Here is a 14799-nt window from a genome sequence, read left to right as displayed (position 1 = left end):
GGCTTTGGCAGCAAAAATCTTAACATGTCAGACTGAGCTAACAGGAAAACAAAAATGTGCAACAGGCAACAGTATATAAGCTCCATTTAGTTTGTATGTCTTACTTGCAGTACTTACATCATCACTGGCATATGTTGGTGTTCAGGTTACGGTAAATGGATGAAAGTTATTCACAGTTAAATAACCCTGTGAAGAGTCCTCTGGTTTTCAATACAAATCTTATTAAAAATTTAAAACTTTACACACTTATTCAATACAGAATTAACTGCTGAAAATAAAAAACACTGATGGGACATCAGCTGTGAAACAAATTATGTATTTTACATAAATATCCTCAAACTTTTGTTAATGATAACATCTGTTAGCAGTTTATGATTAGAGACGAGCACGATCTAACGAACACGAAACAAAGGACGAATTTCACATTAATAATCTCACGTCTACATATCTTGAGGGATACTTTTATTTAAATTATGATATGTTATCGATGTAAATAAATAATCAAACCGTTTAAATTTTGACGGAGCTGAAAGTGACGCTTACCTCACCACAGCCAACCCGTTTTGCGCGCGAACTGAGAAAAAATGACATCACGCATACGTCAGTATACAGTTAAATATGGGATTTTTATATTATAATAATATAAATTATAATACATACAAATTGTATTTTACTATTAAAAAATACGTTTTTTTTTCGCTTTTAATAGTTGTTGTTGTTATATATATTTTTATGTGCTCTATGGTCGTTTTTAATAGACATACAATGATAACCATAATACATCAGCTGATATGAAATGCCTGGACAATATCATGGACACAGCAACTGTTTAAGAAATTAAGAAATTTAAGAAATTAATATATTACAATGTCTGAGTTCAAACTTTATTCACTTTATCTTTTTTTTTCAACCATTTTGTTTAGAAATAGCTACCTGTGAGATATGTTCATTTTGTGTTGATAAAGCTTTGGCAGAACATATTTAACTTGATTTTAGTGAGCTTTGACAAGAAAAGAGAGTGTTAAATGACCATATGGTATATTTGATGTTCATATTTGTGTTTATTGATCAGAAGTGTGGGTTGGAAGCAGGCCTATTTATATAGTACAAATGAAATCCAACAAAACCTGGTGTTATAATATCCTGTTCTTTCATATCTTTTTCTTTTTATCACAATATGAAGTCTCAATAACAATAAAGCACCTTCTTTCATCAACATAATCACAAGTGAAGGGAGTAAACCTCATAAAGATGCCTTTTGCACCATAAACAAATGAAAACCAGCTCTTTATTTTCTAATGAATAGCAGCAGGAAGGGGTCTAATACTGTTCTTGTTTCATACTAGTGCTGCCACTAATTGCTTGAAATTAGTACTAGTTCATCCCTGTCAGCGCAATGCAATTAAAACATTGTGGAAAAGGAAATGTTCACATTTACAGTATAAGGACAACCATGTATGTTATCGGTTTTTGAGAGCATGAAACCAGTCTGAAAGATTCCCAGAAACTTGGAATATTTATTTATTCGTTTATTTATTTTAAGACCTGGGAAGTTCTATATAGTCTCAACTGAAACTGAAATTTTACCAGGAATACATCACACCTCATACTCATATATTTGCACAGCGAATTAAGGGATTGATTTTAGAGTGCGCTAATGGGAAAGAGTTTAATGATGTCATCAGAGTGTTTGTGACTGCCGATGTGTGACTTATGGATGCTGGCGCAGTCGGCAGGAAGCTGATCAGCCCTTTTAATCAACCACAGTGAGTGCTTAGTTGAGCTACTTTGTGTGTGTATAAATCTGTGCATTAGGATGAACGGCCAAATGTCAAAATGAAGGATGTAGAGAGAGATGTTTGACTTCTAAATTATCTTCACACATCATGTGATTCTGATGTGCACTACAGTGGACCGAGCAAGTCTTTGTAACCATTCAGAGTGATGTTTTTAATTCATGCCATAGATGACGACCTTTGACCCTTTTCTCATAGTTCTCTCCTATTTTATTTTGAGTTTTATTTACAACCATCCAAATTCAAATGGCTAAGAAAGGTGATGAAACACAAATAAAAAAAAATAAATAATAATTGTTGTGTTAGTGGTGTTTATACTTTATTTTCATATATATTAGATATAATACATAAAAATATTAGACCATCTCAAATGCTAGCCTGATGACTATAATTGGGTGTTTGTCTCCCTCTTTTGGATATAGTGTGAATTTATTCACATCGATTTGGGTCAAGTGTGAACAACTCTTAATTTAGAAATTGGAGTATGTTGTGAAGATTTACTTGATTATTCTTTAATTTTATTTTTAATTTTATTTTTTTTACTGTAAAACAGGAGTAAAAACTTTTGTACCAGAAAATTACATTTACATTGAAGCCTTTCAATACTGAATGTTTATTATTAATAAATAAAATCATAATATAAATAAAAATAAAAAAAATGCATTATTAGAAATGTAAATGATAATATTACAATACATAGCATACAATAAAACAAATAATATATATATATATATATATATATATATGTGTGTGTGTGTGTGTGTAGGAGCTTGATAAAAATCGTAATTTTAGATGAAAATTTCAGATGGCACTTAGAGGCTTTTGCATCTGAACTCTTCATATATATATAGTGGAAAATTTATATAAAGTTAAACAGTGAGATTTTTTTTTAAACTCCGTATAGACATTTAATTCATTAATTAAATAAACATACGAATTAAAGTCTACCAGAAAAGTTGACCATAGCGGAGTCTTACCTTATAATGTATGTTAGGGACGTTTATGTTATTTTTTTCTCCTATAGTTTAGATTACGTCAGTGCGCAAGCGGGCTCTCTCTTCACATCTCGCGAGACTCTGTCACTCATCACGGTTGGTGCTCTTCAGCTATCGCGATACTCGTTCACATCTCACCGGCTGTGTTGCGCCTCCGTCTGTTTGCGACTCGGGGAGAAGATGGCGGCTCGTAACGCTAGTGGTTTTCAGCCTGCGACACCTGGAGGTGGCGGAGCCCAGATGGGGCCCGGGCCTCCGGTACCCGGTGCAGGGCCCGGTATGGGTCCCGGTACGCCCTCGGGACGAATGGGACCCGGCGGCCCTCAGAACCATATGTATCGACCACCGATGCCCGGATACCCGGTAAGGCGCGAGAAGAACAAAGAAGCACCCTAACCTAGACGGAGGGTTTTGGTTTTAATGTTTGCATTCAGGGCCTATGGGTTTTTTCAATGCATTACACATTCAGACTGTTTTGAATCGAATTAAAAATGTTAAAATAATTTTATCTTGCATTACTATGCTCGCGTGCTGTGGTATTGATTTGAGTAATGCTAGGTTACTGCAAAGCATCAATCTCCTCTTTCTTGATTTGTAACCCAAAACAAGTGATTTGAATATTTATCTTATAATTTGCATAAATAAAAATGAACCAGCAGTTATTTTTGATGACGTTAAATTTTGGATTTGTAAGGCCTAAACTAGGGCCTACAGGAGCATCATCCTGATGGGTTTGTTGCATTGATATTAACTTACAGACATTGTAGATATTACACATCATATATTTTGCGTGCAGTGTGCCTGAGACTACCAGCGGAAATACTTCTGTTTTGCATTTTCTGGTTGAACACATTTATAATTCCTTGAATCATCAACACAGTGTAAGGGAGAAGTTGTTTGTTGATAGAAACATGAAAAAGTCAGAATGATCATGTTCTTCAGCATGATTTGAGATGTCCTTAAGAGCATCTTGAGCTTCAGTGACCATCTGTACAAAGAGTCAGATGATCAGTGACCCAGAAACCGTATAATGTTTGTGTACTTTATTATGGCTTAAACATTAAAAAGTTACTTTTATGGCCTCTAAAAGCTATTGTTTTGTTCGATAAAAATCACAAGTTTAACATTTAGGACAAAATGTGGAGAATTTGTGCTGCTGCGTCTTGCATTCTAGGATGAATTAGGTTTAGTTTTGCTGGTTTTCTTCCTTGTGTGTGTGTGTGTGTGTGTGTAGACTTCAGTGAAACCTTGAACACATGCTCTTTTATTTAGGATATTGTTCTTATTTAATTTTGTTACATTTTATTTTACTTCATGTTTAAATTTTCCAAATGTTTGAATTGCGATTGAATTGTTTATTCATACATTGGCAGTGGAACAATATGATTTTTTATTTTCTGCACCTTTGTGCCCTTTTGCAGCATGAATAGACTTCAGTATTTGTCTCTTGACACTTACAACGAGAGGGAACCGTCAGCTGGTTAACAAAATCATATTACTGCAAAACTAAATGCTTTGATAGTTATAGTGGTTGTCATTTTTATAACTAGTTTTGTAAAATTAGTGTTACATTTCAGCAACTTATCTCATTTTCTTTCATTAAATCCTTGTGTAAATATTAAAATGTTATTTTTTTATTATTGTTGTCATTTATTTTGTCAAATATTGATGTGTACTGTGATATATGCTGAGATTTCATGTTGCTGTTTAAATACGAAGCCAGAACAAGAAATCACATGAAAACGGCGGGTCTCCTTGTTTTTGTCCATTCGGTTAACCGTTCTTCGTTCCTGTCTTGGCAGAGACCGGGAATGCCTCCAGCCAGTCGTATGACCCCTCAGGGACCCTCCATGGGGCCCCCAGGTTTCGGGGCCAGTCCAGTGTCCCGTCCCGGTATGCCAGTCATGGACCCATCCCGCAAGCGACCGCCACCAAATCAGATCCAACAGGTCCAGCAACAGAATCGCAACCAACAGTAAGTCCAGCTAACACCTCACTCGAGGAAATAAACCTGATGTTTCCTCAATTGTGCTTAATTGAATCTGTCGCTTTCTCACTAATGGTGCTGTTTTTTTTTGGTTATCTTTTTAGTGCCAAGAAGAAGAAAATGGCAGATAAAATCCTACCTCAAAGAGTAAGTGGTCATGCTACCATGCAAATACGAAAAACCTTGATAGATTATATTAGCCGAGTGCATTACTCAAAAAGGTATGGAGCTCAAAGACTGGAAAACTAAAGTTGTGCGGATTATGATGCAAACAGAAGTGGTTCAAAACGCTGTTGAGATGATCTTGATTTTGCCTGTGGATCTCTTTCAGATCCGAGAGCTCGTTCCCGAGTCTCAGGCATATATGGACCTGCTGGCGTTCGAGAGGAAGCTCGATCAGACCATCATGCGCAAAAGACTTGATATCCAGGAAGCTCTCAAGAGACCCATCAAGGTACATGCAGATCCTTTACCAACAGTGTTCTGGCTGTCTTCGGACTCCTTTAGAAGAGCAAAACTTAGCTTGAATCTGGAACTACATTTGATTGAAAGACTTCACTATTTATCTGTTTGTTCTGTGCAGCAAAAAAGAAAACTACGGATATTTATCTCCAACACCTTCAACCCTGCCAAACCAGATGCAGAGGACGGCGAAGGAACTGTTGCATCTTGGGAGCTGCGTGTGGAGGGACGACTTCTTGAAGACGTAAGCCAGATTCTGTCATCTCGCAGTGATTGAAGATTTTATGTAGAGGTAGACAATTATTTGTGTAAACTCTGAATGCGTTTCTCTGTATCAGACTGCTGTGTCCAAGTATGAAGCCACCAAGCAGAAGAGGAAGTTTTCTTCTTTTTTCAAGTCTTTAGTGATCGAGTTGGACAAAGACTTGTATGGACCTGACAATCATTTGGTGGAGGTGAGTGCATTTCTCAGCTGTGGTTCTCTCCACTAGATCTCTTTTGTTGTCACTTTTGTGCCAGTTTTCAGTCATTCAGGAGTCGTTGTCTTGATTTCAGTGGCACCGAACTGCTACAACTCAGGAGACGGATGGATTTCAAGTGAAGAGGCCGGGAGATGTTGGTGTCCGCTGTACTGTACTGCTTATGCTGGACTACCAGGTGAGCAGAAACTACCAGCAGGTGGCACTCCACGCTGTTAGCAAATGTGAGTGTTTGTGACTGAGACAAATTGTTCTCTTTCTAGCCTCCTCAGTTTAAGTTGGACCCCAGACTTGCCCGGTTGCTGGGGATTCACACTCAGACCCGGCCCGTGATCATTCAGGCTCTGTGGCAGTACGTGAAGACCCACAAACTCCAGGACCCTCATGAACGAGAGTTCATCAACTGTGATAAATACCTCCAGCAGGTAACAAATATTAGAGTTTGTCTTTTGATGCTTTTACTTCAGGTGTTCAGACTGGAAATGCCTGTTTAGACTTGACTGCAGGAAGTAGCATATAAGCTAGTTGTTCGCAATATTGCAATATTTTTGTGTTTGGTATGAGTCTGATAGATTTGCGTAGTCCATATATGTGCTGTCAGAGACCAGAAAGATGGTTAAATGCATCTTTTAACCAGGGTAGTGGCTGCAATGCTAATGTCTTGAGATCCGATTTATAACCCAAAACGCATGATTTGTGTATTTCTCTTATAACATGCATGAATAAATAAAAGATATTGCTGCTTGATGTTGTTCTAGACCTATTAGTTGTGTACTAAATCTATTCAAACCCAATAATTGACAGATCTCCTCATTTAAGATTTTTGAGACCCAATAATTGCTGGTCCTCCTCATTTTAAATCTTTGAAACCCAACAACTTATGTTTCAATTCATTCAAGATCTTTGAAACCCAAGTATTGTCAGTTCTCTTTGGTCAAGATTGTTGAAACCCAATAGTTGCTGTTTTTCCTCGTTCAAGGCCTTGGAAGCCTGATAATTGTAGGTTCTCCTTATTTGAGATATTCGAATCACCAAAAATGACTGTTCAAGTTCATATTTATATATTATTTTAAAGATAATTTTACCCAAATACTCCAGCTCTCTTCGTTCTAGATATTTGAAACACTATAATTATTGGTTCTTGTTCAAGATCTTTAAAACCCAATAATTGTCAGTTCTCCTCGTTCAAGATCTTTTAAACCTGAGAATTGCAGGTTTGCCTTGTTTTTTTGTTATATTAAAAGCCAAAAATTGTCCGTTCGCTTTGTTAAAGAGTCACCTCAGTTCTTCTCATTCTAGATCTTTGAAACCCCGTAATTGTCTGTTCTCATTCAAGCTCTTTGTGATCCAGTAATTGTTGGTTCTCATTGTTCTAGATCTTCGAAACCCAGAGGATGAAGTTTTCTGAGATTCCTCAACGGCTGCATGCACTACTGATGCCCCCCGAGCCAATCATCATCAATCATGTCATAAGGTAACCGTCAATCACATGATGTCACTCAGAATTGCTGTTTCTGCCTCGTCTGTGATGCAACATCTAAACATCCTTTTGTATCAGCGTGGATCCCAATGACCAGAAGAAGACGGCATGCTATGATATAGACGTGGAGGTGGACGACACCCTGAAGACCCAGATGAACTCTTTCCTGCTGTCCACGGCCAGTCAGCAAGAGATTGCAGGCCTTGACAACAAGGTACAAAGGTTTTGCATGTGGCTGAATAAATAATGCTCAGCATGTCACTGCAGGGGTGAGCGCCGGCGTTGCCTTTGCACTATTGTTTTGTTGTATATCCTGGGCTTTCCTGCTGCATATCAAAGTGACTCTTGGCAACACGCCAGTCTGAATATTTTTTTTATCTTTTTTGTGAATAGAAGCCAGGGAGTGGTCAAGGAAAAAGCATCCTGTTTTCTGTCAACTCTGGACCTGTTTAATTGTATTATTTTCTGTTTGCTGAGAATCTTGAGGAGCCTAGTAACCACTTCAGGGATAGCAACCGGACTCACCGTGGTTACACTATTGCCACAGTTACTTCGTACTTGATGTAATCATGGTTTTCAGCTTGAGTGATTGTGAAATGGTGAAATCAGCTGTGGGTTAAAGTTCAGTTCCTTTGGATTCCTCTATAAAAGTTTATATGGCACCACATTCAACCAAAAGTGGATTTATGATTAATTTGCTGATATTGCATATCATGTTATATCTGCATAGTAACATCTAGCCTTTTTAAAATATTGGACAACCGCTAGTGTTTATAATCTTGGAAGCATTTTTAATTTCTGATCATATTTGACTAAAACCTGCTGTGAACTTTCACACACTTGAGACCATTCCCCTTTGACCCAGTTGAACCTCTAGTCAGTTTGCAACTGTCACAAACAGTGGTTGACCTTTGTATTTATGTAATATCAGGCTAGAGTAAAACCTGCATGATGTTAACCAAGATTGTTTGTGATTTCTCAAATACAAAAGTTTGGTAATGAACTTTATATTGAGTACACATTCAACCTAGTGAACCAGAACTAACTGTTATGTGATTCAAATGTTGTATAATGGTAATCATGATCCCACATGTGTGCTTGCTTGATCCCTCAGATCCATGAGACCATCGAAACCATTAACCAGCTGAAGACTCAAAGGGAGTTCATGTTGAGCTTCGCAAGAGACCCGCAGGGCTTCATTAATGATTGGCTCCAGTCCCAGTGCAGAGACTTGAAGGTGAGACCAAATGCTTCAAGGAGAGTGGCATCTAAAACTTTAAAAAGCCCTGCTTTCATGGTAATATCGTGTTTTTTATGGACACATGAAGTTGGAAGTTCCATTTTATCTTAATAAACCTGCAGGGTTCATAAACGCTTCTGCTAAGTTCTGAGTTCGCTAGTCAGAAGAGGTTTTCTGACCTTCGCCCAGAGCTGTAGTCGTTCACCATCTGTATGTTTGCTCAGCTGAGTGTTAGTTAGTGGACTGACTGGACTTGTAATGATTGTGGGGGTTGGGAAAGTGTTTCACAGGCCTTTGTATGTGATGCTGAATTTCTAAACAGCTAGGGAAAATAAAGCTTGCAACTGTTTGCCCAGTCCTAATTTATCAGCCTAAAAATATCTGTTGCAAAGCTGTTGCATGCATTTCCTTGGGACTGGACGATGTGATGAATTTCTGAAAGTGTGTTGCTCCAGACAAAAGCCATTATTCAGTAACCGTTAGATTTGATCTGCTGACATCTGAATTCGGTGTCCTTGCAGACGATGACAGATGTGGTTGGAAACCCAGAGGAAGAAAGGAGAGCAGAGTTCTACCACCAACCTTGGGCTCAGGAGGCTGTGTGCAGATATTTCTATTCAAAGGTGATGCTTTTTCACTTATTTAGCCACTGTGGAACTTGCAATCTCAAAGGGCATTATCCTTTTTATTTTATGTTTTTCTCAATCTTGTTTTCTCAGGTTCAGCAAAGGAGACAGGAGCTGGAACAGGCTCTTGGCATTCGAAACACATAAGCAAGCTCCCGGCCGTTGGGACACAGGACCAGAGGGGGTTCTGGGTAGCAAATGTCTTGCTGATCTGTGCTGCAGATGCTGATCACTACAGTTTATCTTGTGCTGTCCTGCTGTAGCTGCCCAGGAATAACCCTTATACAGAAATGACCTTATTTTTGTTGTGACTCCGCCAAACTGTTGTCTGCTGTCATTCTTATTTTTACATATTTAAAGGTTCCAACGCGACTGAATGTTTGTCAAGGTGATTTTTGCGATGCTGTCACTTCGTAAAATGTCGATTTCTGACCAAACTGACAGGCTTTGTTAAATAATATTATGTAACTAAATTCCAGATCGCAAGAATGCTCTTAGACATGCTAATGTTTGAGCCCATTCACAACTTTCCATATTAACCAGTCAGCAAGAGTTACTTTTTGGAGGAGGTCATTGTTTATTTTTGAAGTTATCGATATTGTCTTTGATATTTTAATGTTCTCATAAAATGAACTTTATGAAGATCTAGTCTAGTTAAGTATAGATGACTAATAATGACATAGTATAGTACCTCAGCTCTGTGAAGATGAATTATTTGGAGGAAGTCCCTTGAACAAGTCTGTTGAGATGAAAGGCGAGCTCACTTGTTAGCATTTTCAGCAACGCTCAATATAAGATTGTTTTCATCCGTTTGATAGTCGTTTAGGTGCACAAGGTTAGATGTACTGCTGATCGACCTGTTTGATTATAGATCTTTTGGTCACAAGCTTTTTCCTGGACTCTAAAGTACTTCCACTCTAACCTCGCTGTGATATGTATTAATATATTTAGAGAAATGCATTCATGGTTTATTGGTTCATTTGATTAATTCTTGTCATTCAACTTGTCACTTTAAATGTGAATAATATGAAAAACTTGCCAGTGCAAGTACAAACTGGTCATGGCTACCCACAAAACATCTAGTAAAACGGTCAAGAGTTTTAATGCTGCAGAGAGGCCGGGGGTTCTTCCACTCGAGTTAAAGCTAAAGACTTTAACATTCTGGGCAGTTTAAGTTTTAACTACATTTTGTTGTTTTCCTAAAGTCATGTATTTGTTTTGATTTTTATATCTTACAGTCTTGATATTCTTTGTTTGCTTTAATGGACCAAATGTTGTATTTCTCTATTAGTCCTTGTGTTATAATAAAGATAATCTTGTATCAATGCTCAACTCAGTGTAAAATGCAATCAGTGCTCTTAATGTTTTTTCCTGAGGTGTGGAATTAGAACCGTCTTTTTTTTCATTTATTATACAATTAACAAAAGCAAAAAACGATCTATAACACTATAGATTTCTATCTGATTTATTTTTATTTATTATATAAAAAAACCTACAGTACATGTACGGAGTTAAGCTAACTGAGACTTGTTATAGCACTTTGCTTGCTTCCATTGTTGCATTGGATGAAATTGTCAACTAAATGTAATGTAAATGTAACCGTACGCAAAATGTAAAATATGTTAAAAATCACTTCATCTGGAAAGTATAACCTGTGTAAAAACGTGATAGTTTTACACGCATTGTAAATCATAGACATCTTACAGACATCTTCTGAACGTCTATTTGACATCTGATAGGAAACGTCCTAAAGACGAATTGATGATAAGCAAACACTAAAAAATATGTCTTGCAGATCTAAAAGCAGACTTCAAATAGTTGTTTCCGTGATGTACATGTGCTATAAGGGACACATTTTTTGGCTTTGCCAGTTGTTAAAGGTGTACATTAGTTAGAGGTTTTGGCGCCTAAATGCCAACTGAACTTCCTGACAGATGAATTAGCACAAATATGTTTTGTATTCTTTTTTAGTCACAAAAGTTCTGATTTGTTTGTTCAAAACAATTATTATCATTGATAACTTAATTTTCGACGAACCGTTACCTCAGGAGTCTCTTTTTTGTGAAAATGCGAGGTCGCGTATTTAACCGTGCTTTCTGATAGAAATGCTTCTTGTAATAGCCCACCTTGTTGTTTCGAGTCTTAACAATTAAATCCCACGTAATTTGCAATTTAAAGACAGTACGAGTGATAGTTTACAATAATAATTATAAATCATCGGACCAGTGGTCAGTCCTGTCTTGAGGTGCGCTCAGCCAATGCGTGTTAAGGGGAGTGAGGCGCGTTCACGGGCTATTTAAAAGCGCGCCCACAGGATTCTCTCCGGTCCGTCAGCTGCTCTCGAACACAGCGAAGTCTTACAGCCGGGACAGACGCGCAGCATGGCGGCCAAGAAAGTCTGCATTATCGGCTCTGGCAACTGGTGCGTGACATTTTCATTGCGTGATTGTTTTACACTGTTTTTGCTGGTTTATGTTTTACAGCAATAGCGCGAAGCTACTGGCTGAAGTACATTTGGAAATAGCCTATTTTAATGTATTTCTATTTTAGGAAATTGAATAAATAGTTGCACGGATTTCCTCAGCGGACATCAAGGGCAAACCAGGAATAGGCTACCTAATCTCTACGAATATCACAGATTTGATAAAAAATGTTGGATTTTATATTTTGAGATTTTTTTTAGCCTACAAATTATTATTTTTTTTATATATAATGTATAAAAGGTATTGTATATAATGTCCAAATGTGCATTGTTTTGCTTGCTGAGATTATGTGCTGAGATGATATTTGCTGAGTAATGATTGCCCCTTGTTGTCCAGTGATCCTCACAGGCTGCAGTCTTTTCTTTCTGACCCATAAACTTAAAGTTGTTTTATGGTGTTGCAGAGCTGTAATGATCTGGATTATTATTACCATCCATAATTAGTGTCTTAATTGCATGTTTCATGCTTCCAGCGATAGAGAATTAAGTTTATATTTAGAAGTTTATGATTGCAGACACTATTTTAAGAGTTGTACAATGTTTGAATATCTTCATATAACACTATAGTACAGTACTTACCAAAAACCAGTGGTAAATGCAACAATGTTTACCACTTTAAGCACCTGTCCCAAGTTGCAACAAAGTCAGGAGCCAAAAACTTATAGTTTAGAGAATGTGTGTCACATGAAGTTCTCTTTTAGTTCTTCTGCTAATTAAACTCTCAGTAGATTTCATTACTTAATCCAGCAGCAGTATTGGCTGCTGTTTATCCAGTACAGTTTGTCTGTAATGTCAAAGTTCTTTCATTTCCTCAGGGGTTCTGCCATTGGCAAGATAGTGGGCGCCAATGCAGCAAAATACAACACGTTTGAAAGCACAGTGAACATGTGGGTGTTTGAGGAGATGGTCAACGGACGCAAACTCACTGAAATCATCAACACCGAACACGAGAATGTTAAATATTTGCCTGGACACAAGCTGCCGCCCAATGTGGTGAGAACACAAAGCATCTATAGAATCCTTGAACCCTTTAAACCATTACTGCCATTTAACAACAGTAAATGTAATGCTGCAGTGGAAATGTAGAAATCAAGCAGTGTCGTTATGATGTAAAGAAGCTTATCTTTGCTTACCAATCTTGAAACTCATAGGAAAATAGTGTGATGAAATGTGTTGTTTGATATAAGAAAAGTGCAATAAAACCATTGATAAATGGCTGTTTTTCTTTAGCTGGCGGTTCCAGATCTTTTGGACTCGGTAAAGGGTGCAGATATTCTCATTTTTGTCATCCCTCACCAATTTGTGTCCCGAATCTGTGACACCATCAAGGGTCACATCAAGACAGACGCTGTGGGAATATCCCTCATCAAGGTTTCCTCATATGCATTTTTTATGTTTCAGTTTGTATCTGGACCTACAGCACTGTTATATCACTGTGTGTGTTTCGTAAGGGTGTGGATGAGGGTCCTGACGGACTGAAACTGATCTCTGATGTCATTAGGGAAAAACTTGGCATCACCATGAACGTGCTTATGGGAGCCAATCTGGCCAGTGAGGTTGCTGATGAGAAATTCTGTGAAACTACGATTGGTAAGTACACCAAAATGGAAATATTATGTTTTGGTAATGACAGAAGGAAAATGTGCCCATATACGCCACTGTAACTATATACAGCCACTGTATTTCTCCAAATAATAATCTAATAATCTTGTGTTTAGGGTGTAAAAGCAAAACTCACGGACCCCTGCTGAAGGAACTGATGCAAACACAAAACTTCCGTGTGACGGTGGTGGAGGAGGCTGACGTTGTGGAGATCTGTGGGGCGTTAAAGGTAAAAATCCATCCATTCAGTTTTTGAAGCATTTAGATGAATAAAAGTCAAGAAGTAATGGATTTTATTGTAGAACATTGTGGCAGTGGGTGCTGGTTTCTGTGACGGTCTGGAGTTCGGTGACAACACCAAGGCCGCCGTGATCCGTTTGGGTCTGATGGAGATGGTTGCCTTTGCTCGAATATTCTGCACGGCCAGTCCGGTCTCTCCCGCCACGTTTCTGGAGAGCTGCGGTGTCGCCGACCTCATCACCACCTGCTACGGAGGACGCAACCGCAAAGTTGGAGAAGCGTTCGTTAGAACGGGGAAAGTATGTTTGCTGGTCCTTAGGATTAAAAGTTACGCTCTTTTTCAGTGTTCTTGTGCATCGCTAAATATGTGTTTTCTGTCAGTCTATCGAACAGCTAGAGAAGGAACTGCTGAACGGACAGAAAGTTCAAGGTCCAGCAACCGCAGTGGACGTTCATCAGATCCTCAAACACAAAAACCTTGTGGAAAAGTAACTATCTTTGTGCTCTTCACAATCAGTGCTGGGTAGTAAGATTATCTCATGTAAATCAATGTGAAAAATGAGTTGGGTCAAAATGTATCTAAATGTAATCAAAAGATAGCCTGATTATATTACGTATAATGGGTAGTGTAATGTTCTTAACGAAAATTTTTTGTCATGTAACGGACTACAATTTGTAAGTAAAAGTTCACATTATGGAAAAAATATTTTTTCCTTTTTATTAATGTCAACTTTTTTTCTGTCTCTCTGCAGGTTCCCCCTGTTTAATGCGGTTTATCAGATCTGTTTCCACGGTCACCCAGTCAAAGAGTTCATCTCCTGTCTACAGAACCATCCAGAACACATGTAAACATCATCATGGAAATTACGGCTGTTTTAGTTGTTTTTTCATTAACACATTATGAAATATTTGTCTAAATGTTCTGAATTAAAAGTGCATAACATTTTATTTGGGATAAAATGCATTGTAATGGATTTTGACCTGTTTTTAAGTCTTTTTTCCTATTCTGTAATGTTGCTGCCAATGAAAAAGTGCCTTGAAGTTGCTGGAAAACAAAGTTTCCTTTTCCTTGTGCCATAAAAACAGATTTCGTTCACTCTTTGGGTCTGCATGTTTGTTCGTGAAATCATTAGTGATTTCAGAAATGACTGAGAACAAAGCTGACATTGAGTCAAGTGTGTCTCTGTACATTGATATTACTCACTAACACACATGGAATGTGACCTTTACTTTGCACAACTCTCTCTGACACAGTTCACCTTTAACATTTTAGGGATTCAACCGTTGACCTTTTCTTGAGAGCAAGTAGCTCCTTACATAAGGCAGAATGGAGTATTTCAATTGCTAACGTTTTCCAAACTGGACTGATTTAAATTGCACTGCAGAACAGATATTATATTTACATTACAG

At 37.8% G+C, this 14799-nt stretch overlaps 2 protein-coding genes across 2 annotated transcripts; both read left to right on the top strand.

Moving 5' to 3' along the window:
* The first annotated feature begins 2894 nt into the window (after nt 1-2894).
* LOC132131140 (SWI/SNF-related matrix-associated actin-dependent regulator of chromatin subfamily D member 1-like) lies at nt 2895-10133 on the top strand. The gene is made up of 13 exons (XM_059543122.1): nt 2895-3154; nt 4594-4766; nt 4883-4925; nt 5110-5232; nt 5362-5484; nt 5579-5695; nt 5796-5897; nt 5983-6144; nt 7096-7193; nt 7278-7413; nt 8314-8436; nt 8961-9062; nt 9159-10133. The coding sequence occupies exons 1-13, from the start codon at nt 2972-2974 to the stop codon at nt 9210-9212; spliced, it is 1539 nt and encodes a 512-aa protein (XP_059399105.1). The 5' UTR covers nt 2895-2971; the 3' UTR covers nt 9213-10133.
* A 1207-nt stretch (nt 10134-11340) lies between these two features.
* gpd1b (glycerol-3-phosphate dehydrogenase 1b) lies at nt 11341-14363 on the top strand. The gene is made up of 8 exons (XM_059543463.1): nt 11341-11487; nt 12363-12540; nt 12778-12918; nt 12999-13137; nt 13266-13378; nt 13452-13688; nt 13771-13877; nt 14142-14363. The coding sequence occupies exons 1-8, from the start codon at nt 11447-11449 to the stop codon at nt 14236-14238; spliced, it is 1053 nt and encodes a 350-aa protein (XP_059399446.1). The 5' UTR covers nt 11341-11446; the 3' UTR covers nt 14239-14363.
* Nucleotides 14364-14799: the final 436 nt, after the last annotated feature.

The sequence above is a fragment of the Carassius carassius genome, chromosome 48 (assembly GCF_963082965.1).
Source record: "Carassius carassius chromosome 48, fCarCar2.1, whole genome shotgun sequence".
In the NCBI taxonomy this organism is placed as follows: domain Eukaryota; kingdom Metazoa; phylum Chordata; class Actinopteri; order Cypriniformes; family Cyprinidae; genus Carassius; species Carassius carassius.
The sequence above is the reverse complement of the archived record's forward strand: the minus strand, read 5'-3'. Positions and strand labels throughout refer to the sequence as shown.